This window comes from Microtus oregoni, unplaced genomic scaffold (genome assembly GCF_018167655.1).
Source record: "Microtus oregoni isolate MIOR12 unplaced genomic scaffold, Mior012 000092F_ref0000046, whole genome shotgun sequence".
NCBI lineage: Eukaryota > Metazoa > Chordata > Mammalia > Rodentia > Cricetidae > Microtus > Microtus oregoni.
In genome coordinates, this window is record NW_024544604.1 from 253741 (window position 1) to 279606 (window position 25866).

Sequence of the window (25866 nt, forward strand, 5' to 3'; positions counted from 1 at the left end):
CCTAGAAACCCCCAATACTCCCCAAGCGCCTGTCTGTCTCTCTACTTCCTCCTCCTCTGGTTCCTATTGGTTTCTCTCTCTCTCTCTCTCTCTCTCTCTCTACACACACACACACACACACACACACACACACACACACACACACATCAGTTTCCTTGTCTGGGTAGCCCAGGGTCTCTCCAAGCCTCCTCCATCCTGGAGCTAGTCACATTCTCCTAAACATCACACCCCCAAGTCTCCTTGGGCCTGGGGGAGCTGCAGGATGGCGGCCGGTGTGGCCACATGGCTACCATTTGCAAGAGCTGCAGCAGTGGGCTGGCTGCCCTTAGCCAGCAGCCCCTGCCCCCTGCACCGGAGGTGAAGGCATCCCGAGGTGATGAGGTACTGGTGGTGAATGTGAGCGGTCGGCGCTTTGAGACCTGCCTGGAAAAACACGCTGGATCGCTATCCAGACACATTGCTGGGCAGCTCGGAGAAGGAATTCTTCTACGATGCTGAATCAGGCGAGTACTTCTTTGATCGTGACCCAGACATGTTCCGGCACGTGCTGAACTTCTACTGCACAGGCCGGCTGCACTGCCCCAGGCAGGAGTGCATCCAGGCCTTTGACGAGGAGCTAGCCTTCTATGGCTTGGTACCAGAGCTTGTGGGCGACTGCTGTCTTGAAGAGTACAGGGACCGAAAGAAGGAGAATGCAGAGCGCCTGGCAGAAGACGAGGAGGCTGAGCAGGCCGGGGAAGGTCCAGCCCTTCCAGCAGGCAGCTCCCTGAGACAGCGACTCTGGAGGGCTTTCGAAAACCCACACACGAGCACTGCAGCACTCGTTTTCTACTATGTCACTGGCTTCTTCATAGCCGTGTCGGTCATCGCCAATGTAGTGGAGACCATCCCATGCCGTGGCCCTGCCCGGCGACCCACGAGAGAGCAACCCTGTGGTGACCGCTTCCCGACGGCCTTTTTCTGTATGGACACAGCCTGCGTACTCATATTCACCGGGGAATACCTTCTGCGGTTGTTTGCAGCCCCAGCCGTTGCCGCTTCCTGCGCAGTGTGATGAGCCTCATCGATGTGGTAGCCATCCTGCCCTACTACATTGGGCTTTTTGTGCCCAAGAATGATGATGTCTCTGGTGCCTTCGTCACCCTACGTGTGTTCAGGGTTTTCAGAATCTTCAAATTCTCCAGACACTCCCAGGGCTTGCGGATTCTGGGCTACACCCTCAAGAGCTGTGCCTCCGAGTTGGGCTTTCTCCTCTTTTCCCTCACCATGACCATCATCATCTTTGCGACTGTCATGTTCTATGCTGAGAAGGGCACTAGCAAGACCAACTTCACAAGCATCCCTGCTGCCTTCTGGTATACCATTGTTACCATGACCACACTTGGGTAAGTGTAGACCTTGAGCTGGGAGCTGGGTATCCAACTGCCAGACACATACCCTTTCTGTAACATTAAAAGGTTAGAACATACCTGTACGGTAACGAATGAATATCAAACCCAGAGCCTCACATGGAGGCTTCACACCTACAAAATATGTGCTGTGCCTCTGCCTGCCACCCCACTTTTGAGACAAGGTTGTTGTGCTATGTATAGCCCAGGCTAGGTTCAAACACATTACCTTCCTGCCTCTACTTCCCCATGGCTGGGATTACAGGTATATACATACCAGCATGCTTGGCTCCTTTATCTCCTTTTGAGCTCCAGTTTGCTAATCTATAAAAATTAAAAAAAACTGGGACTGGAGAAATGGCTCAGCAGTTAAGAGTACATACTTCTTTTCTAGAGGACCCAAGTTTGGTTCCTAGCACTCGGGTTGGAGGGCTCACAACGGCCTGTTATTTGAGATCGAGGGTATCTGATGCCTCTGGCCACCCAGGCATCTGTGCAGTTGTGCACATGTCTACACACATATACGTAAATTAAAAATAATAAAATAATAATAAATCATCTGTTTTTTTAGTTTTTTGAAACAGAATTTCGCTATGCAACCTTGGCTGGCCTGGGACTTGCTATGCATATCAAGCTGGCCTTGAACTCATAGAAATCTGCCCACCTCTGCCTCCAAAGTGCTGGGATTAAAGGTATGTGTCACTATGCCTAGCAAAATAAACCTCTTAAAATAAATTTTAGGGGGTTGTAGAGATGACTCACTGGTTAAGAGCACTTGCTGCTCTTGCAAAGGACCCAAGTTTGGTTCCCAGCATCCACATGGCAACTAACAACCATCTGCAATTCCAATTCCAGAGGGTCCTTTAAACTAACAGCCCAGCCAAGATGTACCCAGTCCTAAAGCCAGTGGGGGTGGGATTTCTGTGGCTCTGTGGCTGCTTCTAAAGGTAGTTCTTTTTTCTTTTTCTCTCTCTCTTTTATTTTTTTATTTATATATTTTTGTTGTTGTTGTTTTGAGACAGGGTTTCTCTGTGTAACAGTTCTGGCTGTCCTGGAACTCACTTTGTAGACTAGGCTGGCCTCGAATTCACAGAGATCCAACTGCTTCTGCCTCCTGAGTGCTGGGATTAAAGGTGTGCGCTACCACTGCCAGGCTTCTAAAGGTAGTTCTAACTAAATCTCTATCGTTGTAATAAAATTCAAGATTCAAAGGCTAGGGTGAAAACCTGCCAGCTCAGAGAATTAGAGTAACAGCTGGCTAACTTTGTCTCTTTGCTGGTGTCCTAGAAGCCAATCCCTTCCACACTACCCCAACTAAAACACACACACACACACACACACACTAAGTTCCTCCTTGCTACTTTCTGTCAACCTCTTACTAACCCCGCCTCTCTGAGCCCAGGTTAATTTTATTTAATTAACGCAAATACAACACATCTTTACATAGTTATCAGATGTAGGATGAACAAATTTAACATATCTTTGCCTGGCTAAACAAATATTCTCCAACAGTACACAAATTTACATGCACGCAAAACACTCACAAATGTAAAGTAAAATATATCAATATTAATAAAGTAAAATTTAGCTTGGTTGGTGGGGCACACCTTTAATCACACCACCTTAGTAGAGACAGGCAGATCTCTGTAAATTCAAGGGCAGCCTGGTCTACACATCAGTTCCAGAACAGCCAAGGCTACACAATGAGATCCTATCTAAAAATATTTAGAGAAGTCAAGTGTGGTGGTGCAGGCTTTTAATCTCAGCATTTAGGATGCAGAGGCAGGCGGATCTCTTTGAGTTTGAGGCCAGCCTAGATTACATAGCAAGTTCCAACCCAATGAGGTTACATAGCATGGCCCTATCTTTAAAGTTTATAATCCCTCTCGGCTCTGAACGTATCTTGATTTTTCCAGGTTAGGCTTCAAAAATTGTCCATGTTGCTCTCATTTCTTGTCACACTCTCTCAGGGTCCCAGTTTCCTTCTCTTTTCTTTTAGATGCTGTGTAGCCCAGGCCTGCCTGGATTCACTGGATAGTCGGAGCTGGCCTCAGACTCAAAGCCTCCTAACTACTGGGATTGTAGGCATGAGCCACCGTGTTGGGCTTTAGGTTTCCCTCTTTGTAAAGTGGGAAATGAGAGCCTTAAGAGGATTCAGTGTGCCGGGTGGTGGTGGCACACGCCTTTAATCCCAGCACTCGGGAGGCAGAGGCAGGCGGATCAAGACTAGTTCGAGACTAGCCTGGTCTATAGAGCTAGTTCCAGGACAGGCTCCAAAACCACAGAGAAACCCTGTCTCGAAAAACCAAAAAAAAAAAAAAAAAAAAAAAAGAGGATTCAGTGATACCACGTGAGTTCTCTGAATGTTTCTGGCGCAGGATATTTAGGTGCATGGCTTCTTGTCACCAAATTTTTCCATTTTGAACATGCATGCCATGATTTTTCAACCTTCTAAAACTGCTATATGACTGTATAGACACAGCCGCTGGGAGTTCGTGATTCCTTGATGTTTTCCAGAAGGTATTTTCAGCATTACTTTTGTATTGAGATAGATTTTTACCAAGTAGGCCAATCTGGTCTTGAACTCACCATCCATTTGCCTTTGCTTCCTGAGTGCTGGGACTCCGGGTCTATGGCACCCAGCTGACTATATCAGTTCTGTATTATTATAATAAATCAGTATTATTTTGGTTCTGTGAGACAGGGTTTCTCTGTGTAGCAGTCTTGGCTGTTCTGGAACCCACTCTGTAGATCAGACTGGCCTCGAACTCACAGAGATCCACCTGCTTCTGCCTCCCAAGTGCTGGGATGAGTATTATTTTTTACTGCCAATCCCTGAGAGGAAACAGTTGAGATAGATACAGATGGAATTGCCAAATTCATGATTTTTTTGTTCGTGGAGGGACATTATTGGGGCTTGAACCCAAGATCTCACCACAGTAGCCATAGGCTCTGCCCCAGCTTTCAGTGTTTTGTTTTGTGGCAGACTCTCAATTTGTACACCCAGGCTGGCCTCAGATTTACAATGATCCTATTTCTGCCTCTGTCTCCCAAATGCTGGGATTCTAGGCTTGTGTCACAATTCAAAGCTTCCTCTCTCTCTTTAACCCTGTGTGTGTGTGTGTGTGTGTGTGTGTGTGTTCACTTGCGTGTGTGCACGCGCGTGTGTGCTTTGAGCATGTACATGTAAGAATATGCATATGGAGGTCAGAGGACAACTTTGTAGTCTCTCCTTCCACCTTTACCTAGAGTCCAGGAAATTTGTTTTCTGTTTTTGTTTTTCAAGACAGGGTTTCTCTGTGTATCCCTGGCTGTCCTGGAACTCTGTAGACCAGGCTGGCCTCCACCTCAGAGATCCACCTGCCTTTGCCTCCTGAGTGCTGGGATTAAAAGTGTGTGCCACCACACTCTGCTACCTTTTAAACAATGTTTTATTTATTTTTCGAGAGAGGGTTTCTCTGTGTAGCCATGGCTGTCTGGAACTCTCTCTGTAGATCAGGGTGGCTTTGAACTCACAGAGATCTGCCTGGCTGCCACCTTTATTTTTTTGAGACAGAACCGGAAGCTCATCCATTCAACTAGATTAGCTGACCAGTGCCACGCCTATCTCTGTCCTCCAGGGCTGGGATTCTAGGCACACATCTTGATACAGCTTTTACCATGGGTTCTGGAGATCTGAATTCAGGTTCTCATGCTTGCATGTACAAGAGGTATTTACCAACTGAGCCATCTCCCCTGCCTCCTTCCAGTGCTTTTCAGACATTGGAAGGCAGATGCTGTGATTCTTCTCTAAATTCCCATCTCTAGGATTAAGTAGACTGTTGTCATTCAATGTCTGTAGAAAGAATGGTTGAATTTGTTCAGTACCCAATAGAAGTACAAAAGTTTCTAAGAAGTACAGATTAATTCTGCTTGGAAGTTCATGACTGGATCAAATCAATAAATATTGAGTACGAAGAACGAGTTAGCAGTAGGTATCTTGCTGTCTTTTGCCATATACTGTCCTCAGAACAATTGTGACGGTAGGTGTTCCTGTGGCACATAGGTGAGACATAGTCTGAGATGATTATCACATAGCTAGAAATGGCCAAGCTAGAGAGGTTCTGGGCACAGTCCTGAATGCTCAGAACAAATGAGAAGATCCGGAGATGTCGCTCAACTCATACAGTGCTCGCCTGGCACCTCTAAAGCTCTAGGTTGAATTTCCAGCACTCCATAAATTGAGCGGGATTACAGGTGCCTGTAATCCCAGTACACAGTGGGAGGTGGAAGCAAGAGGATCAGAAGTTCAAGGTCATCCTCAGACGTGTAGTAAGTTTGAGGTCTGCCTGGAGACCCTGTCTGAAGATTGCAGAGGCTGAATTTCTCAAAGGAGTTTCTGTTGGTCTCGTGGTTAGAAAAAAAAAGTGTGCTGTATGTTCCTGGGCAAATCAACTATGGCGCCTTCTCTGAGCTGGTTCTGCTCTTGTTCCATGGGAGAGTGATGGTTTGGAGGAAGGCAGGGTAGTTTTGAGGCTCCCTGTCTTTCTTTTTTAAAAGAAAAATAATTTATTTAACTTTATTTTTTGTGCATTGGTGTGAAGGTGTCTGGTCCCCTGGAATTGGAGTTAAATTATGAGCTGCCGTGTGGGTACTGGGCATTGAACCTGAGTCCTCTGGAAGAGCAGCCAGTGCTCTTAACCTCTGAGCCATCTCTCCAGCCCCTAAAATAACACACTTTTTTCTTTCTTTTTTTTCTTCCTCAAGAGATAGGGTTTCTCCGTATAGCCCTGGCTGTCCTGGAATTCTTGGAACTTTCTCTGTAGATCAGGCTAGCCGCAAACTCAGACATCTGCCTGCTTCTGCCTCCTGAGAGCTGGAATTAAAGGTGTGCACCACTACTGCTTGGAGGCTCCCTATCTTTCATAGGACGACACTTTCCAGGCTTCTTCTGGGGGATATTTGAAGGGGTCCTTCCTAAAGAATGTAGAGAAGCAAGTAAAACCAACAGACTGCTTCTGGAATACAGAGCCTCTCATCAGAACTGGAGAGGCGGGACTCTCTGACTCCTGAGCCATTTCTCTAGCCACCAGGATCCTGTATTTGCTCTTTGTTTTCCCTTTTGCTGGTGTTAGTAGGTTTCCAGATGACAATGATGCCCAATTCATGGCTTCGATGAGAGCAGCAGACGGCAGAAACTGAAGGCAGCCCCATTTCTCATTTGACCGCTACTGCTGGGGACCAGAGAAGTCGTTCTTCACATTTTGAATTGTTTGGTTTTTGAGTCAGGGTTTCTCTGTGTAGCCCTGGCTGTCCTGGAACTCACTCTGTAGACCAGATGGGTCTCAAACTCAGAAATCACCTGCCTCTGCCTCCCAAGTGCTGGAATTAAAGGTGTGTGCTACCACTGCCTGTCTATTCTTCGCATCTTGAAGATTTATTTTTTACTAGTTTTAAATTATGTGTATAGTATGTGTCTGTGTGTGGGTATGTGCATGTGAGTGCAGGTTTCCCTGGAGTCCAGAAGAGGGCGTTGGATCCTCTGGTGCTGGAGTCACTGGTAGTTGTGAGCTGATTGACATGGATGCTGGACTTGGGTCCTCTACAAGGCCTAACCACTAAGCTATTTCCCTAGGCCCCGTTCTCCAGATTTTCAGTGTAAGGAACTGAAACTGGGGCTAGGGAAATGGCTCACAACTTGCTGCTCACGACCATCCTTAGCTCCAGTTCCAGGATCTGACACTGTCTTCTGGATGCATGTGGTGCACATCCTTCCATGTAGGCAAACACTCATGCACAAAAAATAAAATGTAAAAAGAGCTGGGCGGTGATGGCATACCCCTTTAATCCCAAGGCAGAGGCAGGCAGATCTCTGAGTTCAAGGCCAGCCTGGACTACAGAGCAACACTCTCCAAAAACAAAAACAAAAACAAAAAAAAACTTTAAAAGAAAGAAAGAAACTGAAGCTCAGAGAGTACGTGTGTTTGGCCAAGTTTGCAGAACACATCAGTTGTGGGTGGGTGGAATCGGGGATTATTGAACACCTCTTGAACCTTGGCCTGCCTCTATCTTTTCCAGGTATGGAGACATGGTGCCTAGCACCATTGCTGGCAAAATTTTTGGGTCCATCTGCTCACTTAGTGGTGTCTTGGTCATTGCCTTGCCTGTACCAGTCATTGTGTCCAACTTTAGCCGCATCTACCATCAGAACCAGCGTGCTGACAAGCGCCGAGCACAGCAGGTAAATTTATCACCATTCCGAGCACCGTTCCTTACACCCTAAACCCGTCTGTCCCTGGTCTCACGTGTCTAATCTTTTGTCTCCTCTCTGTAGAAGGTGCGCCTGGCAAGAATCCGGTTGGCAAAGAGCGGCACCACCAATGCCTTCCTGCAGTATAAGCAAAATGGGGGCCTTGAGGTGGGGAGGTGCATTTATTGGGGTTAGGGGTGAGCAGGGTTGTGAGGGGAAGGTGCTCACTGCCTGTTTCTGCTCCGTCTCTTCCAGGATAGTGGCAGCGGGGAGGGACAGGCACTGTGCATTCGGAGCCGTTCTGCTTTTGAACAGCAGCATCACCATTTGCTGCACTGTCTAGAGAAGACTACGGTGAGGCCAAACAAGATGTCACCTGGCAGGAGGGAGGTCTTTCTGGACACCGAGTTGCTTCCCTCACTGAGATGAAAGCCTTACCATGTAGTTGTGAACATCACATGGTGCTCCCTTTAAGAGACCGAGTCTTGTGGCAGATGCAGGTGATCTCAATGAGTTCGAGGCCAGCCTGATCTACATAGTGAATTCTAGGCCAGCCTGATCTACATAGTGAATTCTAGGCCAGCCAAGGCTACATAGGCTACACCTTGTCTCAAAAAAAGAGGCTTCTAGGATGGGCAAGGAAAGAAAAGGGAGAGTGAACGACTTTCTCTAAGCAAAGGTCTGGGAGTTGTATCGGTTTCCATGGCATGGGTTACCTTGTGATCCTGTTTACCTTCTGCCCACAGTGTCATGAGTTCACAGATGAGCTAACCTTCAGTGAGGCTCTTGGAGCTGTCTCCCTGGGTGGTCGCACCAGCCGTAGTACCTCAGTGTCTTCCCAGCCAATGGGGCCTGGCAGCCTGTTATCATCTTGCTGCCCTAGAAGGGTCAAGCGTCGAGCCATCCGCCTTGCCAACTCCACTGCTTCGGTCAGCCGTGGCAGCATGCAGGAGCTAGACACTCTAGCAGGGCTTCGGAGGAGCCCTGCCCCTCAGAGGTAAGTGCCGGGCTCACCTGTTTGTCCACCATTAGAAAGTGCAGAATTTGAGCCATGGGTTTGAGATTTCATGACTGTAGGCCTAGCAAGTCAAGCCCAAAACCAGATTCCTCTGGGCACGGATCTTGAGTTTGTCTTGGAAACCCCTCATGTTTCAAAATTTTAAGACAGGGTCTTGCTTTGTGTATAGGCCAAGTTGACCTTCAGTTTATGCTAATTCAGCTCCAGCCATCAGGTGGTAGAAAATACTCGAACATCACTACGCTTTGTTCTTCATTCTTTTCAATACTTACTGAGTAATAGCAGTGGCATATTCTATGGCCGACTAGTCATTCAGGAAGCTACGGCAGGAGGATCTCTTGAGCTGGGGATGTTGCTCAATGATAAACATTTGCCTAATATGAAGGAAGCCTTAGGTTCCACCCAATACACACACACACACACACACACACACACACACACACACACACACATGGGCTTGGGGAGTGAATCCGTGTGTCCTGAAACTTACATTTTAATAGGAAAAAACATTTAACAAACAAGTTTACAGATGACATACTGAATCAAACATTTGAAAGTAGCAAGCTGAAAAATAAATCAGGAACAGTGGCCAGAGACTACTGAGCAGAGGATGATACAGGGGTTCCTTTTAGATTTATTTTCTTTTTTTTTTTTTTTTTTTTTTTTTGGTTTTTCGAGACAGGGTTTCTCTGTGGTTTTGGAGCCTGTCCTGGAACTAGCTCTTGTAGACCAGGCTGGTCTCGAACTCACAGAGATCCGCCTGCCTCTGCCTCCCGAGTGCTGGGATTAAAGGCGTGCGCCACCACCGCCCGGCTAGATTTATTTTCAATTCTGTGTCTGTGTATGGGTATGTGCATGTGATTGTAGGTGCCCATAGAAGCCCTAGGCTTTAGGTCCTTAAGAGTTACAGTTATAGAAGGTTATGAACTGCCTGATGTGGTTGCTAGGAACCACAGTTTGGAAGAGCAGTACTCAGTCACTGAGCCATCTCTCTAGCTGTAGGCAGGCTTTCGTCGAGATCGCAGGTCAGCTCTGTCCCGACAGCCAGCTTCCAAATAACCATGCAGAGACTCATCATTGATTATAAATGCTCAGCCAAGAGCTTAGGCTTGTTACTATTAGCTCTTACAACTTAGATTAGCCCATATTTCTTTTTTTTTCCAATTTTTATTTAGAAAACCAAATCCAGGTTCTGGTGCTCCCCCATTCCCTCCCCCACCCCAGCCATAATTTAAATAACTTAGAGACAGAGTGGGAGGGGATAGAACAGAAGGAAGAAAGGAGAAGAGCCCACTACAGTCGCCTTAGTGCCCGCTTCTTATCCAACTTTTTCTTGGCTGCCAACTTCTTATCTCGCTCGCCTGCGTGTTTCTTGGCCATGGGACCCTCAGCTCCTCCCAGGACTCCTGGGGTCATAGGGTCAGTGGAGGCTGTAGCCCCACTTCCCATGCCCCGGGTAGCCTCAGCCCTCCCACTGCTGGAGCCACCTGCACCCCCATGGATCTCTGTGAGCAGTCGAGCCCAAGCAGCATACTCTTCATAGTTCTCCAAGAGCAGGCGGCTAGCCTCCTCGTTGAGTGCAGACTCTGGGTTAGGGTGGATCAGCAGGCACTTGATGGTCAGCAACACATGTCGAATGCCCAACTCAGCTGTCCGGTCCCTCTTGAGCACATTGACACAGATCTCACCATTGGCCCCCACATTTGGGTGGAAGATCTTGGTCAGGAAGTAGCACTTGGGTGGAGAGGCAGGGAAATCCTTGCCCAGTAGGAGCTTCCTACAGAACAGACCTCCAGCATAGGGGGTGCCCTCAGGGCCCTCGATGGTAACCTGCAGGTCCGTGTGATCCTCCTCATTGGGGAAGACTTTAATGCCATCAGGTGGGTCGGCCATCAGTGTTGTCACCTCCTTGTACACTAGGCGTAGCCCATATTTCTTATCTACACTCTGTCACATGGTGGCACCTTTTTCAGCACGGTTCATCTTTCTTCTCTCTCCTCGCAATTCTCCAGACTCTGCCCGTCTTCTGCCGAGCTTCCTCTCAGTCCGGCTCTCCCACCTAACCCCTTTTTGCCTAGCTACCGGCCATTCAGTCATTTATTAGAGCAATGAGAGCAACAGATATTCACAGTGTACAAAGATTGTTCCACAGCAAGCAGCCTCGCTGCTTTCAGGTTGGGCGTGGTGGCACACACCTTTAATCCCAACACCCTGGAGACAGAGGTAACCTAATCTCTCTGAATTCAAGGCCAGCCTCGTTTATATAGTCAGTTCCAAGCTAGCCAGGGCTACCTAGTGAGAAGTGTCTCAAAAATACAATAAGAACGGTCTTTCTTAGTACTGGGAATGGACCTGGGGTCTCACAAATGTTAGTTAAATATTCTACCACTGAGCCATGCGCAGTTTTAGTAGTGTGGTCACGAAAAGCTTTTTTTTTCTTTCTTTTTTTTTTTTGAGACAAGGTTTATCTGTAGCTTTGGAGCCTGACCTGGAACTAGCTCTTGTAGACCAGGCTGGCCTTGAACTCACAGAGATCCGCCTGCCTCTGCCACCCAAGTGCTGGGATTAAAGGCGTGTACCACCACTGCCCGGCTACAAAAAGCTATTTGGGGGCTAAAGATGGCTTAGTGGTTAAGAGCACTGGTTGTTCTTGAAGAGGACCTGGGTTTGGTTTCTAGAGCTCATATATGATGGTTCACAGCTATCTCTGCCTCCACTTTTAGAGGATCTGATGCCCTCTTCTGACCTCCATAGGCCCCAGGCATGCTGTGGTACATAAACACACATGCAGGCAAATCACTTATGCACATAAAGTAAAACAAAATAATCTAAAAGAAAATCTTCTTTTAAAGAAAATAAAACTTTTCTGAAATGGTGTCCGAGTCCAGGTCTAAAGAAGGTAAGGGAGTAAGCCATACATGTAACTAAAGGAAGCGCTTTCCAGGCCGTGTCCCGCTGTGCAAATGCCATGAAGCCTCTGTACATCGGAGGTCTGGCAAGGAAACTACTCTGGGCAGAGTGGGAAGTCGGGGACAGGCAAGAAGGCAGACAGTCAGAAAGGAATGAGGACTCAGTTTTATAGATCCTAGTGTAGACATTTTAGCTTTTTGTTTGTTCTGTTTGGTTTTGAAGTAGGGTCTCACTATGTATGCAGCCTAAGCTAGCCTCAAGCTCAGGGTCTGCCTGCCTTAGCCTCTTGAGTGCCAGAATTAGTGGTGTGTGTCACTATTACCTATTCCTATTATAGATCCTTGTAATAGTTTTGGCATTGTTAAAAACAATAGAGGGACTAGGGAGGCGGCCCTGCTTAAGAGTACTTATTGAGTCGGGCAGTGTTGGCACACACCTTTAATCCCAGCACTGTGGTGGCAGAGGCAGGTGGATCTCTGTGAGTTCAAGGCCAGGCTGGTCTACAGAGTGAGTTCCAGGATAGGCTCCAAAGCTACAGAGAAACCCGGTCTCGAAAAACAAAACAAACGAACAACAACAACAACAAAAAGAGTACTTATTGCTTTTGTAGAGAATCTGGGTTCAGTTCATAGAAGCACCCACATAGTGGTGGCTCATAACCACCTATAACTCCAGTTTCAGTGATTCGATGCATGAAGTACTCAGACAAACATGGCAAGGATCTGGATTTACTCCCCAACATCACAAAAAGTGTGTGTGTGTGTGTGTGTGTGTGTGTGTGTGTGTGTGTATACCCTATGTCCAGGCACTTTTTTTGGTGTGGTAAAATGTGATCACAATTTGAACCTAAGACCAGTTAGTTGACTGCAGAATGGACCTCCTTTACCGTAATTGAGGATGCAGGAAGAATTTGTAGCACAGTGCAAGGGACCAAGTAGGTGCTTCATCAATGTGACAATTGGTGTGGCAATTATCAAGATGACTTTTTAAGAGTATTCCATCTTCCCTACCCCTGTTCACAGCCGCTCAAGCCTCAATGCCAAGCCTCATGACAGCCTTGACCTGAACTGTGATAGCCGGGACTTCGTGGCTGCCATCATCAGTATCCCCACCCCTCCTGCCAACACACCAGATGAGAGTCAACCTTCCTCCCCTGGTGGTGGTGGTGTCAGTGGTGGCCGAAGCAACCCTACCCTCAGGAACTCCAGCTTGGGTACCCCCTGCCTCCTTCCTGAGACTGTGAAGATCTCTTCCCTGTGAGGGATGGGTCTGCCCACTCAGAGGGCCTCTTAATTTTTGGGAACTCCTTTCCAAAGCCATATTTGGGAGAGGCAAAGAGGGGCAGACCTGGGGACCCCTTATGCTCCCTGCCAAGAACTATGCAATGGAGTTTCATGGAATGGCCCATCTGGTGGGGAAGTAGCTAGGGCATGGGAAACAATTTTCCTAACAGGAGCTGAAGCACTGGGACTTCATAGGTCCTGGCCTCCTTGCCTCAGCATGCCGGGACTGGCCTCTCTCTCCTAACCTGGCCTCTTGCATGCTCCTCCCTTGGGCCCTCAGAGGCAGGTTAAAGTGCTCTGTAGTCTAACATTTGAGGTCTGGCCTGACAAGAAGAGATGAGAGTTCCTCTTCTCTTTGGTTGTGCTGTGCAAGTTCGAGGGTTCAGAAAAGAGAACCCTCAACTCTAATTTTGCCTATAGTGGGCAAGGTCTTTGCCCTTCACCAGGCCCAGCACTTCCCAGATTTGGAAGCTGTGGGCTGGCTTAATGGGCTGTGGCCTCTGGAGTGACCCACTACCCCAAGCTTTGGCTGAGGGCTCAGGCTGCTTCTCCTAACACAGAGATAGCACAAACACCACCACCTGCTTCCCTGGCTGCTGGAAATGAGTTCCTGCCACCTGCCCTCTGCTGGGCCTCCAGCAAACTCTAGCAATAGCAGCTGCTGCCGTAACCATATGCAAAGCCTCCGAGCGATTTGCTGCAGCATATACATCTGCCCCAATCAGATGGGCCACATCTAACTACTTTCTTCTCTGGTGTTTTTTTTCTTCGGTTGGTCTGGATTCTGGACCTGCTGAGATAAGAGCCTGGCACCCAGCTCGAGCAGGGCTGGGTTTTGAGATCATGGGCTGACTCTGTCGTCTTGGGCAGGAGTCCAGAAGTGTAGGCAGAAGCCTGGGTTGTTTCTGAACCCTGGGAGGGACAGAAGAGACTTCTTGATTGCCTCCTCCTGTAATTTCCACATAGTCTTCTCCTCTCTCTCTTGGGTCACCTGCTGGATCTGTGCTCTCAGACTGAAATTTCACGTCATCTCAGGTTCCCTGTCTCCCAGCTCTGCCCCCCACCCCGAAACCTGCAGCTGACAAAGATGAAGTCTTCATCAGTCAATAAAACTTAAGAGGAGAGATGTGGATTGAGCATCTACTGACTCTGGATTGACTTTGAGGGCTTGGCTTAGGGGTTAAGGACACTCTGGTCTCAATTTCTTTCAACAGTGAAGGGGCTGATGTGGGTAGAAGTATGGGGTATGGGAGGCGGATGGCTAGTGATGTATTCTTGAATGAAGATGAGGATCATGGAGAAATGAAAGAAGGTGATAGGAAGAGTTGGTCTCTGGAGGCAGTAAAGCAGGCCAAAGGGTACTAAGACTGATGTATCTTGGGATTTTTTCCAAGACAGGGTTTCTCTGTATAGGCCTGGCTGTTCTGGAATTAGCTCTATAGACTAGGCTGACCTTGAACTCAAGAGATCTTCGTGCCTCTGTCTCATGAATACTGGGATTAAAGGCATATGCCACCATGCCCAGTGGTGTACCACGGATATTAATCTATTCCAAGTCCTTCATTCACAGATGGAGAAACCAAGATCCAGAGCAACATTGTTGTTACTTAGAGGGGTAAAAGCTCATGTTTTCTGATAGCAAAACCCTACACATTTAACCCTAATAAAATTATTTCTGAGTTTGTTATATCCTCCTTTGTCATGGATGTCCCCTACATTCACTCCTGGATGCTGGCCACGCCAGGCTAGTATGTGACTGAGCTCTGTAGAACACTGCGAAGACAAATAGTGGATTCAGACTGCCATGTTTCAAGCCTTGAGTGAGAGGATCAACTTTTGTGTCAGGTCGCTAATTTGAAATAGATTTTTTGTTTGTTTTAGTTTTTGTTTTTGTTTTCTGAGACAGGGTTTCCCTGTGTAGCTTTGGAGTTTGTTTTGGAATTTGCTCTGTAGACCAGGTTGGTCTTGAACTCACAGAGATCCACCTGCCTCTACATCTCAAGTGCTGGGATTAAAGGCCTGCGCCACCACTGCCCGGCCAGTAGTTTTTTTGTTTGTTTGTTTGTTTTTTTGGTTTTTCGAGACAGGGTTTCTCTGTGGCTTTGGAGAATGTCCTGGAACTAGCTCTGTAGACCAGGCTGGTCTCAAACTCACAGAGATCCGCCTGCCTCTGCCTCCCGAGTGCTGGGATTAAAGGCGTGCGCCACCATCGCCCGGCTCGGCCAGTAGTTTTTTAATCATCAAATATTTATTAACTGCCCATCATGTAGTAGCACTATGATACAATGATGGGCAAAGAGGCATTACTATGTTTAATATACAGAGTTGCGCATGGAAGGCAGAGAAGCAATTCCAATACGAGGTGGTGGAACTAAGAGTGATGAATTATCGAAACATAGATGGCAAGGTAACCTAAACTAGCTATCATAAGATTTGTATGTATACAAGGAGTTGGAGTTAGGCAAGAGAGGAAAGGCTGAAAATGTGGGTGGAGGGCACAGTGTGTCCAATGATCTGGAGGCTAGAGAGTGAGCTCAATGCCTTTGGGGAACTGAAAGTAGTTCAGTCTAACTGGGAAGGAGGGTGCAAGGCTGAAGGGAGGGAAGTAGATAGTACAGGTTGCAAAAGGCCTTGCATAAGGGGGGACCACTGAAGACTCAGAAACAGGGAAGTCATTAAGTTTCCATTTCAGAAGGATAATTTTGGCCATGAGGTAAAAGTTATGGAGAAAAAGTCTTGAGTGAAGGAGACTCCGTCAAGGACTTTTGTGATAGTCCATTTGGTAGGGGATGTTGGCTTGCCTATTTTGATAGCAATAGAATTCAAAAGTTGTTGCTCGGGAAGCAGAGGCAGGCAGATCTCTGTGAGTTCGAGGCTAGCCTGGTCTACAGAGCAAATTCCAGGACAGTCTTCCAAAGCTACACAGAGAAACTCTGTCTCAAAACCAAACCAAGCCAAACTAAAGAAAGTCATGAAATTCCAGGGATAGAATTAGCAGGACTTGGAATTGACAGGCAAATGGGAATTGGAGAAGAGGAAGCTGTCAAATTTGACTCAGGTTTCTGGTTTGGGTAATAACTGGTGGAGGGGTTGTTTTGCTATTAAAGGACACATGAAAGCTTTTACTACAATGTCAGGTATATAGTTAAGTATTGGATGAAGGCTAGTCTAGTTTTAGGCGGGTAGTGCTGAGCAGATATCCTGTAGGCAATGAGATATGTGTCCAAAGACAACCATAAGACAAGTCGGTATAATGTTCATCAGCATTGGGCAGAAATCCCTGAATACGGAAGTCCCAGGAGATATGAGTCTTCTCAGGAACAGAAAACATCACTAGGACCTGTATGTACCCACGTATTACTGATGCCTTTCGGAGAAAAGCTTCTGTTAGGGTTAGCATCTGAAGGGAGGTGGTTAGGTGGTCTTTCTGTTTCCTCCAAAATATTTTTTGTTGGAGACAGGGTCACCATGTAGTCCTGGCTAGCCTTGAACTCTCTCTCTTTAAAATTATTTTATATGTATTGGTGTTTTGTCTACATGTATGTGTTTGCATCACTAGCATGCCTACAGCAGGCTGAGGCAAAAAGAGGTTTTCAGATCCCTGGGACTGGAGTTTCAGATGGTTGTGAACCACCATGTGGGTGCTGGAAATTGAAACTGCTCTGGAAGAGCAAATGCGTGTTCTCTCTCTCCCCCCCCCCAGGTTTTTTCAGACTGGGTTTCTCTGTGTAGCTTTGAGCTTTGGTGACTGTCCTGGAATGAGCTCTTATAGATCATACTGGCCTAGAACTCACAGAGATCTTTCTGTCTCTGCCTCCTGAGTGCTGGGATTAAAGGCGTGCGCCACCACCACCTGGCTGAGAAAATACTCTTAACCACTTAGCTGTCTTTTTAGCCCCTGGCTTTGAGCTCTTGATTGTCCTGCCTGAACTTCCAGAACGATGATAACCCATTGCTGATATTGCGCTTTGGATAGGAAATCTTAAAAGGGACAATGATTTGCAAAAGTTTCCATGTGTGCCTAGAACCGAGGTTTTCCTTCTACGGAATCAAAGTCCAGGATCCTTCTCCCACATTACCATAGATTCTAATTTATGTAGCACTTACTGTGCGCCATGCACAGAACCAGGCCATTTATTGGCATTAATTTCTAACACAGAAATTATTGCTGTTTTACAGAGAACTAGAAATAGAGGATGGATCAGGTGTTAACTAACTTGCTCCAAATACTCAAACATTAAGGGTCACGCTAGTAGCGTTCTAGCTGCTCAATATCAAGGATTTTGCCAACACCACTGGGAGACACTAGCTGCTGACAGTGTTGATTTGTAAACTTTCTCTTTTCCTGAGTAAACTAGGATGGGGGGGCGGTGCAAGTGGCGATAAAGGCTATTCCGCGCCTGCGCAATAGCCATGGGCTTGAGGAGGTCAACGTGAGGCTAAGAAGGCGGAGGTGACAGAGAAGGCGTGTCTTTCCTCCAAACACTATCCGTAGGGTGCATGTCTATCTAGCGGTTGGCCGATCTGAAATGATGGGCAGAATCGTTAAGCCAATCACCGCAAGATTATGTTTGTTGTCAGGGTGAAGCAGGGTGCCGCCTTTTCCGGTTTACAGGTGGGTAGTACCGGACGTGATGACAGAGGGGATGATACGCTCTGGGAATGTTGATAGTTTCCAATGAGTGTGTTCTGAGTTCCAGATGGGCTCCTTGAGGAAACGGGGTGTACTGTTCGCGAGGCCCGCCATTTTGTTTGTTTATAGTACCGCTGCCTGTGGGTTAGGACCTTGGAGGAAATAAAGAACAGAACGGAACCGACGAGAAAAGCTGGGAACACGGCTACAGACTTTGAAATTTGAGATGGAGGACACGAGAGAGAGAGCGCTCATCCCTGATTGGCTCGTGCGTGTTGTCAAGGCTTTACGCAGCTTCTTCAATTGGTTGATATGTGCCGTTGGGACCGCGGCGACGATTTTGCCCACGTACTTCCGTAAAAGAGACCGGGTTGTGTCCCGCTGCGCGTGCGCATAGCCCGGGAGGCCCCACCCGGTAGTTCAAGAACCTGTGTAGGGGCGGGGCGAAGAGGTGCTTGTTTTGGTTGTGTTTCCTTTGAAGCTGAATCCTGGAACAAGGTAGCAATAAGCTTGGCTGGACTTGGAGGGAGAAAAAGCTACAACAAGTTCGTCTCTGTACCATCCTATTGGACCTCACATCCGGGATCTCCTCCGGGCGTGACCTGCGTACTGCCTACGGTTCTCGAACCGGTGTGCCGGTCTCTTTATCCAGGCCTCTCTGTTCCCATCGTGCTTCGCGCACAACAGTAGCCCCCTCATCCGGGTTCTCTCCCGGCGTTCTCCGCGACTGGTTTGCTGTGGGGTACTTGGCGGTGCCGCCATGACTATTCTCCCCAAAAAGAAGCCGCCACCTCCCGACACTGACCCGGCCAACGAACCGCCGCCGCCCGGGCCGCTGCCCCCAGCGCCTCGACGCGGTGGGGGTGTGGGCGTGGTCGGCGGCGGCACGGGCGTGGGTGGAGGAGAACGCGACCGTGACTCCGGCGTCGTGGGGGCTCGTCCCCGGGCTTCACCACCACCTCAGGGCCCACTACCGGGGCCGCCTGGTGCTCTTCATCGTTGGGCACTAGCCATGCCGCCTGGTGCAGTGGCGGGCCCTCGGCCACAGCAGGCTTCTCCACCTCCTTGTGGGGTCCCTGGTGGCCCCGGCGGCGGTCCTGGTGACGCTCTTGGTGCGGCAACTGCGGGGGTGGGCGCGGCAGGGGTGGTGGTGGGCGTGGGTGGTGCTGTGGGCGTGGGCGGCTGCTGCTCGGGCCCGGGGCACAGCAAGCGGCGGCGTCAAGCTCCCGGCGTTGGCGCAGTTGGCGGGGGCAGTCCGGAGCGTGAAGAGGTCGGAGCAGGCTACAACAGTGAAGACGAATATGAAGCTGCCGCGGCACGAATCGAGGCCATGGATCCTGCCACTGTGGAACAGGTAAGGGCTGGAAGGTGAGAGCACGGGAGTCCGCCAGACTGAAAAGGACCTAAGGAAGTGTTGTTTCAGATGGGTCCTAGAAATTTAGGTCTTGTTGCTGAACCTGATCTGGTGGAGAAGGCATGATGAAACCTCATTCCCCCGCTTCAAAGACAGTATTAGGGGCCCTAAGTACGCTAAGATACTTCTAGATGAGAACTTGGAGCTCTTTTGCACCCCATACTTGTCAGTCCTGGTCCTGGGGTCTCATCTGCATGACTGATGGTTGGAAGGCCCCAGGAGTCACAGGTAGGTTGGAGATCTCAGATCTTGCTAAGGGACTTTGGGTCAGTGACTTTAAGAGCGTTTTTTTTTGGGGGGGGGGGACGAGTCTGAGATTTTTCTCTCCAAACAACTCAGACAAGGAAGTGTACTTAAAGATAAGGTCTAAGCATACCCAAGAAACCTAAAACTTTAAAGAATCTGATATTCTTCATGTAGGAAGGACCCTTTTCGCCTTTGCAGAGTTGACAGGTCTGTTGACCAGCCATGCCCGTGACCTCCTCGGGAGTGTCAAGCATCTATTGAAGGACCTAGACCACCTCCTTGTAGAATTGAGGGTTTAGAGTAAACTCTCACACCTGTAGGTAGTGATTTTCAAAGCATCCCTCCAGGGATGTGAAACTTCTTCCAGGAAATAAAGTTCTCTAACCCTTGGAGACAAAGGCTGAAACCAATACCTAGGACCAGAGACTTCCTGTCTCATACCCTTTCTGAGTGACATTGGCTTGTATTTTCTATCAGTGGACTGATACCTGTGTCCTTGGAGACCAGGGTCTAGATTTCATCTCGGAGATGTGTTCTTTGCCTCCACCCCACCATTCAGTCACGGACCTGAGCCTTTCTTCAAATGAATGAGACTCAGAACTTTGGTTGATCTTGATGTAAAGACAAAGACCTCTTTGCTTATGGTCTGGGGTTTTACAGACTGGGCCTGTGGTCTCTTCAGGAGTGTGACACTTCTAGATGTTTCAGGCAAGAAGAGCTCTTAGGACATGCTTTCATTCAGACTGGTGTCTTTGCTCTTGGGGGAGTCATATATTCCCCTAAGGATATATGTCTTACTGATTGAAATTCACTTCAGGGAGTCAATATCCCATCTTCCCCCTTCAGTGAATCTAAAGACTTCTCTGATTCCCCAGGGGTTGAGCTGTTAATCTCTCAGGGAAATAAAAACTCGCAAGTCACTAAACACAGATTAAGTTTCTTGGAAAAAAAACCCGAGGCTTCTCTCAGGAAGAGCTCCATCTCCCCTGGAGAACTCTCACCTATTGACTTTGCAGATGAGGTCCTAGAACCTCTGGGCCCTGTCCAATCCCTGCTTTGGAAACTCCAGCCTCAGGGCATGGACAGTTTGGAGACCCAGAGGTGTGTCAGAGTTCTGCTTCTAAACCTGCCTTCCAAGGCCTGAGGCTTTCTTTTCTGTGAAGGACATGAGAGTTTTCTTAGGAACAGGAGCTTCATATTCATACTCCTAAAGACTCATTCAAGAGCTAATGTCTGAAGTTCCTGCTCAAGGAACTTGAGGTGCTCTTTAGAGACAGGATGACATTTCCCACCAGGACTGAGTTGTGGCACTTTCTTTTGGGCATGATTATAGGTCCCTGAGGAACAGGAACTTAGTCTCTTTCCAAGGGCTTTCAGCATCACATCTGTTGTTTGAGGGATTGTTCTACTCCTTAGATTCTAAGTATATTCTTCATAGGAGTCTTTTAGGAACATAAGATTCTCTTTGGGGAGAACTTGAGGCTCAGGGACATTGGCAGCTTGGGCCTCTTACCTCTGAAACATTTCTCTCAGGGTCAAGAGGTTCTTTGCCTTGGGGACTGAGGCCTGCGTCCTTGCTTAGGCATGCAGCTCTCCTCCCAACATCTCAGGTGATTCTTTCTTACCAAGGAGAGGATGTGAAGTCATCGTGAGTATGGCGAGAGGCTTCTTCCTTTGAACAGAGAGGACCTGGGTGTTCTTTTCATAACAGTTCTTTGCCCTCAGGTCAGAGCCTACAAGGTTGTCAGATCCTGGGCCCAGAAGCCTGAGGCATCCCTCAAACTGGTAGAGATTCTGACTCATTTCATTTGTTGCTTCCTACTTCAATGGTCCTGATAATTTCTCTCACATCCATTTCCTTTGTCACATTTTTTTTCTATTTTTCAGAGAACAGAGTGTGGTCTCAAATCTACTGTTCTTGTTCCTTTCTTATCATTTCTGACGGAACAAATCATCTGGATTCACAGATGTCAGGTCTGGGAGTTATGAATCCCTGATTCTTGTAAAGTCTGTTTGCCCCTTACAGAGCTATACATTCTTTGTTCCGGGGACAGAGAAGGTATGTTGTTTATGGAGATGCAAAAGGCAGTTTGCAGTTCTGCCCTTATATCCGTCCTCATAAGAACTTGGAAGTAAGATCTGATGGACTCCTAAAACTTACTCTTACCTATGACAGGGGAGAGGCTTTCTGTTCTGCTGTGGGACAAAGGGAAGATAGAGCTCCTCCTTTTCTTGCTGCCTTTCCTGGCCACACATTGAGCCTTTTGGGGATGAGAAGAAGCGAGAATGGTTCTGCTACCCTAATCTTGGCCCACAACTGTTGCTGAAGATGTTTATAACTCAGGGGCTAGTTTGATACTGACAGAAGGGGATGATGATTAGTTTGGGTGGTGAATCTGGTTCCAGTTCTATGAATATATATTCATGTTCCCTTTAGGGTTCTCCAGGTACCTGGGGTCAGGGTGCTGGGGAGATGATGCCAGAGGGTTCCCTTTGGCATGGTCACCTTGCTGAGAGCCTGTCCACTGAAAACTGGCTTGTAAGCATCCTGAGCTAGGAGAGACCTCACAGAGATCTTGGAGAAAGGGGCATACATGCTGAGATAGTGGAAGATGCTAGGCTTAGCAGTGTAGTCAGTGTGTGGATCCTACTTCTCAGTCTGCATAGCTTCTGCTTCTCTCTGCAGTTTCCTTCCTTACTCTCTTGCTCATGTGCTGATGCATTGCCAGTTAGCTTTGTTTTTGGGGTTTCAAAGCTCCTTATACCTGAAGTTGATAGTGAATAATAGGTGTTCTTTGAAGAGGAGCTTCTTTTTCTTCCTTACTTCTTCCCCAGTCATAGAGGTTTGATGAGTAGGATTTGGTATGAGGCTTAACGATAATGGGTGGCAATGTTGTAGCCAGCTATGAAGTTCCACAGTTGTATGTGGAAAGAATTTGGGATTTGGAGCCAGGCAGGCTTGATTTCAAACTCTAGTGTTAACTGTTGAACTGGTTTTATGATTGTAGAACTCACATTTTAGGGCAAAAAATTCATGAGGGTTATTAGAGTATAAATATCTTAACCATCTTGGCTGGTTCTTTTTGCTCAGGGTGAATATTTTGCCCCAGTACCATCTTGTTTTCTTCCCAAGAGGCTTTGTCCGTCAATAGGATCCATCTCTTCACATTTAGAAGCTTGCCCACCTGGAATTGGGTGGTTGGCTGGTAAGGAAGCAGCATGTGGTCTCTGACATGGCAACATGGATCTGAGTCCTTTTTCTATATTAAACTTTTCTGTGGTCTTTGCAGATTTCCCTTTCAGGGTCTTTCATTCTTTCTTTCTCTCTCCATTTTTTTTCTAGACAGGGTTTCTCTGGGTAGCTCTGGATGTCCTGGAACTCACTCTGTAGACCAGGCTGGCCTCCAACTCAGAGTTCTGCCTGCCTTTGCCTCCTAGGTATTAAGATTAAAGGAATTCACTACCACACCCGGCTTGGATCTTGATTTCTCTACCTATTAAATAGGTAGTGATGAGGAGAGTGGTTGGACTCATTGCTTTGAAGATAGTTATAATCTTGCCTTTAATTTCCTGTTTTACACTCTTCTGTCCTTTATGGAATTTTATGTGGGAGCCTTGACTCTGCAGATGTTAACCTTTTAGCAGATGTGCTATAATGTTGCAGCCAGTGTTGAACTTCTTTCTTCCTGGTAGATGCTGTAGGTTCTTTGGTGGTTTTGTGTTTAACAGTTTTATTGTGATGAAACTCATGTACACAGTTTTCTGAATGTGATGGCTAATACCTATATTCCCATCATTTGGGAAACTGAGGCAAGAGGATTGCCAAGAGTTTGACACCAGCCTGAGCTATAGTGTTGAGATTTTAAGATAGCCAAAATAAAAAGTGTACAATTTAATGGTTTTCAAGAAATCCATAGAATCGTACTTCTGTCATCAGTCAGCTTTAGAATGTTTTTTTTTAATGTCATAGAACCCTTTATACCTTTTAACCCCTACCCCCAATTCCTTCATCTCTTTCCAGCCCCTGGCAACCCACTAATTTGTCTGGACTGATCAACTATTCTGACACAAGCAGAGCAGAATCATATAGTGATGTAGTCCTTGTAATTTTCCTTTTTTTTTTTAGTTAGCCTGTATTCCAGGCACATACATGGGATAGCATATATCAGTACTTTGTTTTTATCACCAAATAATAGGATCTTGGGTTTTTTAGTCCCTCAGTGGTCCAGGAACAGGTTGGAGGGGGGTCTTTCTCTTTCTTCTATTTTGGTGGGCTTGTGTGGGTCTTGAGAAGCAGTATGTCCGTGTTTCTCATTGGATAGATTGCCGGTGTTTATTACCCCTGGAGCAGGGCCAGTGTTCCTGAGTGTTTCGGGTGAGGGGGTGGTGTTGGCTCCGAGCTTGCTGGGACAAAGCTGGGAGGCCTGGAATACTAAACACCTCTTGGCCATGGGCGCTGAGAAGACATCTGTCCAATGCCGTTGCCATCCTTTCCTGCACCCTTCCCCCTTTATTGGCAGCTCTTTTACCCACAGGCTGGGTCAGCAACTTCCCAGGCTGAGAGGGAGGATTCCAGACCCCTACTGCTTTTTAATTTTAACCCCCTCTTTAGGTAGGTGGATGGTGCAGAATGGGAGCCATGCTATGTTGTCTGACAGCCACAAAGTTCTAGAGCTCACATACCAAAGGGTTACTACAAGGAGGATGTATTAATGGCCTTTGGCTGTTACGACAAATAACTGGACTGTGGCTTAGAACAACAGGTATCTTCCGCTTCAGTTTTGGTGGTCAGAAATTTAAAATGGGTTTCACTAGGCCAAAATCAAGGTGTCGGTACTTACTGAGCATCCTCCAGGGGGTCTAGGAGAGAATCTAGACCTTTTCAGCTTCTGATAACTGCATCACTCCAATCTCTGCCTCTGTCTTTACATTGCTTTCTCTATGTGTATGTGTGTGGTTTTCTTTTCTGTATTAAATCTCCTTTCTCTCTAAAGACAGTTGTATTAGTTACTTTTCTGGTGACAAAAGCAACTTAAACTGGGCAGTGGTGGCTCACGTTTTTATTTTTATTTTTTTATTTATTTTTTTTTAAAGATTTTTTTATGTATTCAGTGTTCTGCCTGCATGTTATTCTTGCAGGTTAGAAGAGGGCACCAAAGCTCATTGCAGATGGTTGTGAGCACATGTGGTTGCTGGGAATTGAACTCAGGACCTTTGGAAGAGCAGGCAATGCTCTTAGCCACTGAGCCATCTCTCCAGCCCCCTGGCTCACGTTTTTAATCCCAGCACTCAGGAGACAGGGACTGACAGTTCTCTGTGAGTTCAAGGCCAATCTGGTCTACAGAGTGAGTTCTAGGATATCCAGAGCTCAAAACCCTGTCTCAAAAACAAAAAAAAACCAAGGAAGAGAAGAGTTTATTGTTTATTGTAACTTACAGTTTGAGGGGATATAGTGAGTCTGGTGGCAGGAGTGTGGGGCAGCTGGTCTCATTGTGTCTGCAGTCAGGAAGCAGGGAGGGAGATGAGTGGTAGTATTCAGTTAACTTTCTCCTTTTCCCCTTTTATTCAGCACAGGACCCCAAGCCCATGAAATGATGTCATCCCTCCAAGGCACACCAAGATGTGTGTTTCCTAGGGAATTTTAAACTTCTTTGAATTGACAGTGAGGTACCCAAACCTGTTAATTTTAAATATTAATGTTTTACTCTTTTATCTTGAGATGGCTGTAAGGCATTGAGGACCAGAAGTAAAGCAATGCAATGGCACTGAGCAAACATTCCCATTCCAGAAGAGAGGAATAGGGATGTGTTAGCAAGGAAAGATTAGATGAAAGCCAGACTGAAACTGCAGTTGATGACACCATATGTGTCCAACAAGCTTGGTAGTTGTACCCCTCAGCTCTGATGCTTTGGCTGTATGTAGCTCTATCTTGAGTAAGTTTTACTCCATGTCTAAAGCTTTCCTTGGCTGATGTTTCTGGCATCTCCAATATACTTGAGGTCACCATTGCAAGTTGGCATCACCTCCATAACTTCATAAAATGGCTTCTTGGGGCCTTATTGCAGGAAATCTGACCCTGCCACACATTACCTGGTTTCATTGGCTTTCTGAAACCTTGGTGGAAGACTGTATGTACACCTCTCTAGAGTGTTTTCTGCATTTTATGGTAGAGCAGCAGTTCTCAGTCTGTAGGTTCTGACCCCTTTAGGGGTCACATATCAGATATCCTGCATATCTGATTTATAACCATAGCAAAATTACAGTTATGAAGTAGCATTGAAAATAATTTTATGGTTGGGGTCACCACAACATGAGGAACTGTATTAAAGGGTTGCAGCATTAGGAAGGTTGAGAACCACTGGTCTAGAAACTGCTTTTTGGGCATTATCCTTTCAAATAATGTTTTTCAACCTAGTTTTCAGTTTTATAGCCTGGAGCCTTTCCTAGGTAGGGTCTTTTCCTCGATACCATATAGAGTTTAAGATTTTCCTTAATTGCACAAATTTCATTACACTTCTAGCTCCTTTTCTTGTCAAACTGTGTGTTTATGTCCTTAACTTTTTAAGATTTTTTTATTATGTATACAGGGTTCTTCCTGCATGTATCCTACAGTACAGAAGAGGCACCAGATCTTATTACAGATGGTTGTGAGCCACCATATGGTTGCTGGGAATTGAACTCAGGACCTCTGGAATAGTAGCCAGTGTTCTTTACCTCTGAGCCATCTCTCCAGCCGCCTGTCCTT

The 25866-nt window shown here is 47.0% G+C and overlaps 2 protein-coding genes and 1 pseudogene across 4 annotated transcripts in view; 2 read left to right on the top strand and 1 right to left on the bottom strand.

The window, feature by feature from the left end:
* Positions 1 to 136: 136 nt before the first annotated feature.
* On the top strand, positions 137 to 13145 carry LOC121442658 (potassium voltage-gated channel subfamily D member 1-like). Its single transcript, XM_041644259.1, is given in 9 exon segments — positions 137 to 326; positions 329 to 420; positions 422 to 1019; positions 1022 to 1385; positions 7446 to 7608; positions 7702 to 7785; positions 7873 to 7971; positions 8364 to 8614; positions 12568 to 13145. Coding segments are annotated over 9 exon segments (1953 nt in total). The 5' UTR covers positions 137 to 262; the 3' UTR covers positions 12806 to 13145.
* LOC121442659 lies at positions 9840 to 10591 on the bottom strand (annotated as a pseudogene).
* Positions 13146 to 17957: 4812 nt separating the features above from the next.
* Positions 17958 to 25866, top strand: part of LOC121442674 (OTU domain-containing protein 5-like) — a 29786-nt gene continuing 21877 nt past the window's right edge. For all 3 annotated transcript variants that reach the window (XM_041644283.1, XM_041644284.1, XM_041644285.1), the window contains exon 1: positions 17958 to 18815. In XM_041644283.1, coding sequence (XP_041500217.1) covers positions 18222 to 18815 — 594 coding nt within the window. In that variant the 5' untranslated portion in view covers positions 17958 to 18221. The remainder of the gene's footprint in view (positions 18816 to 25866) is intronic.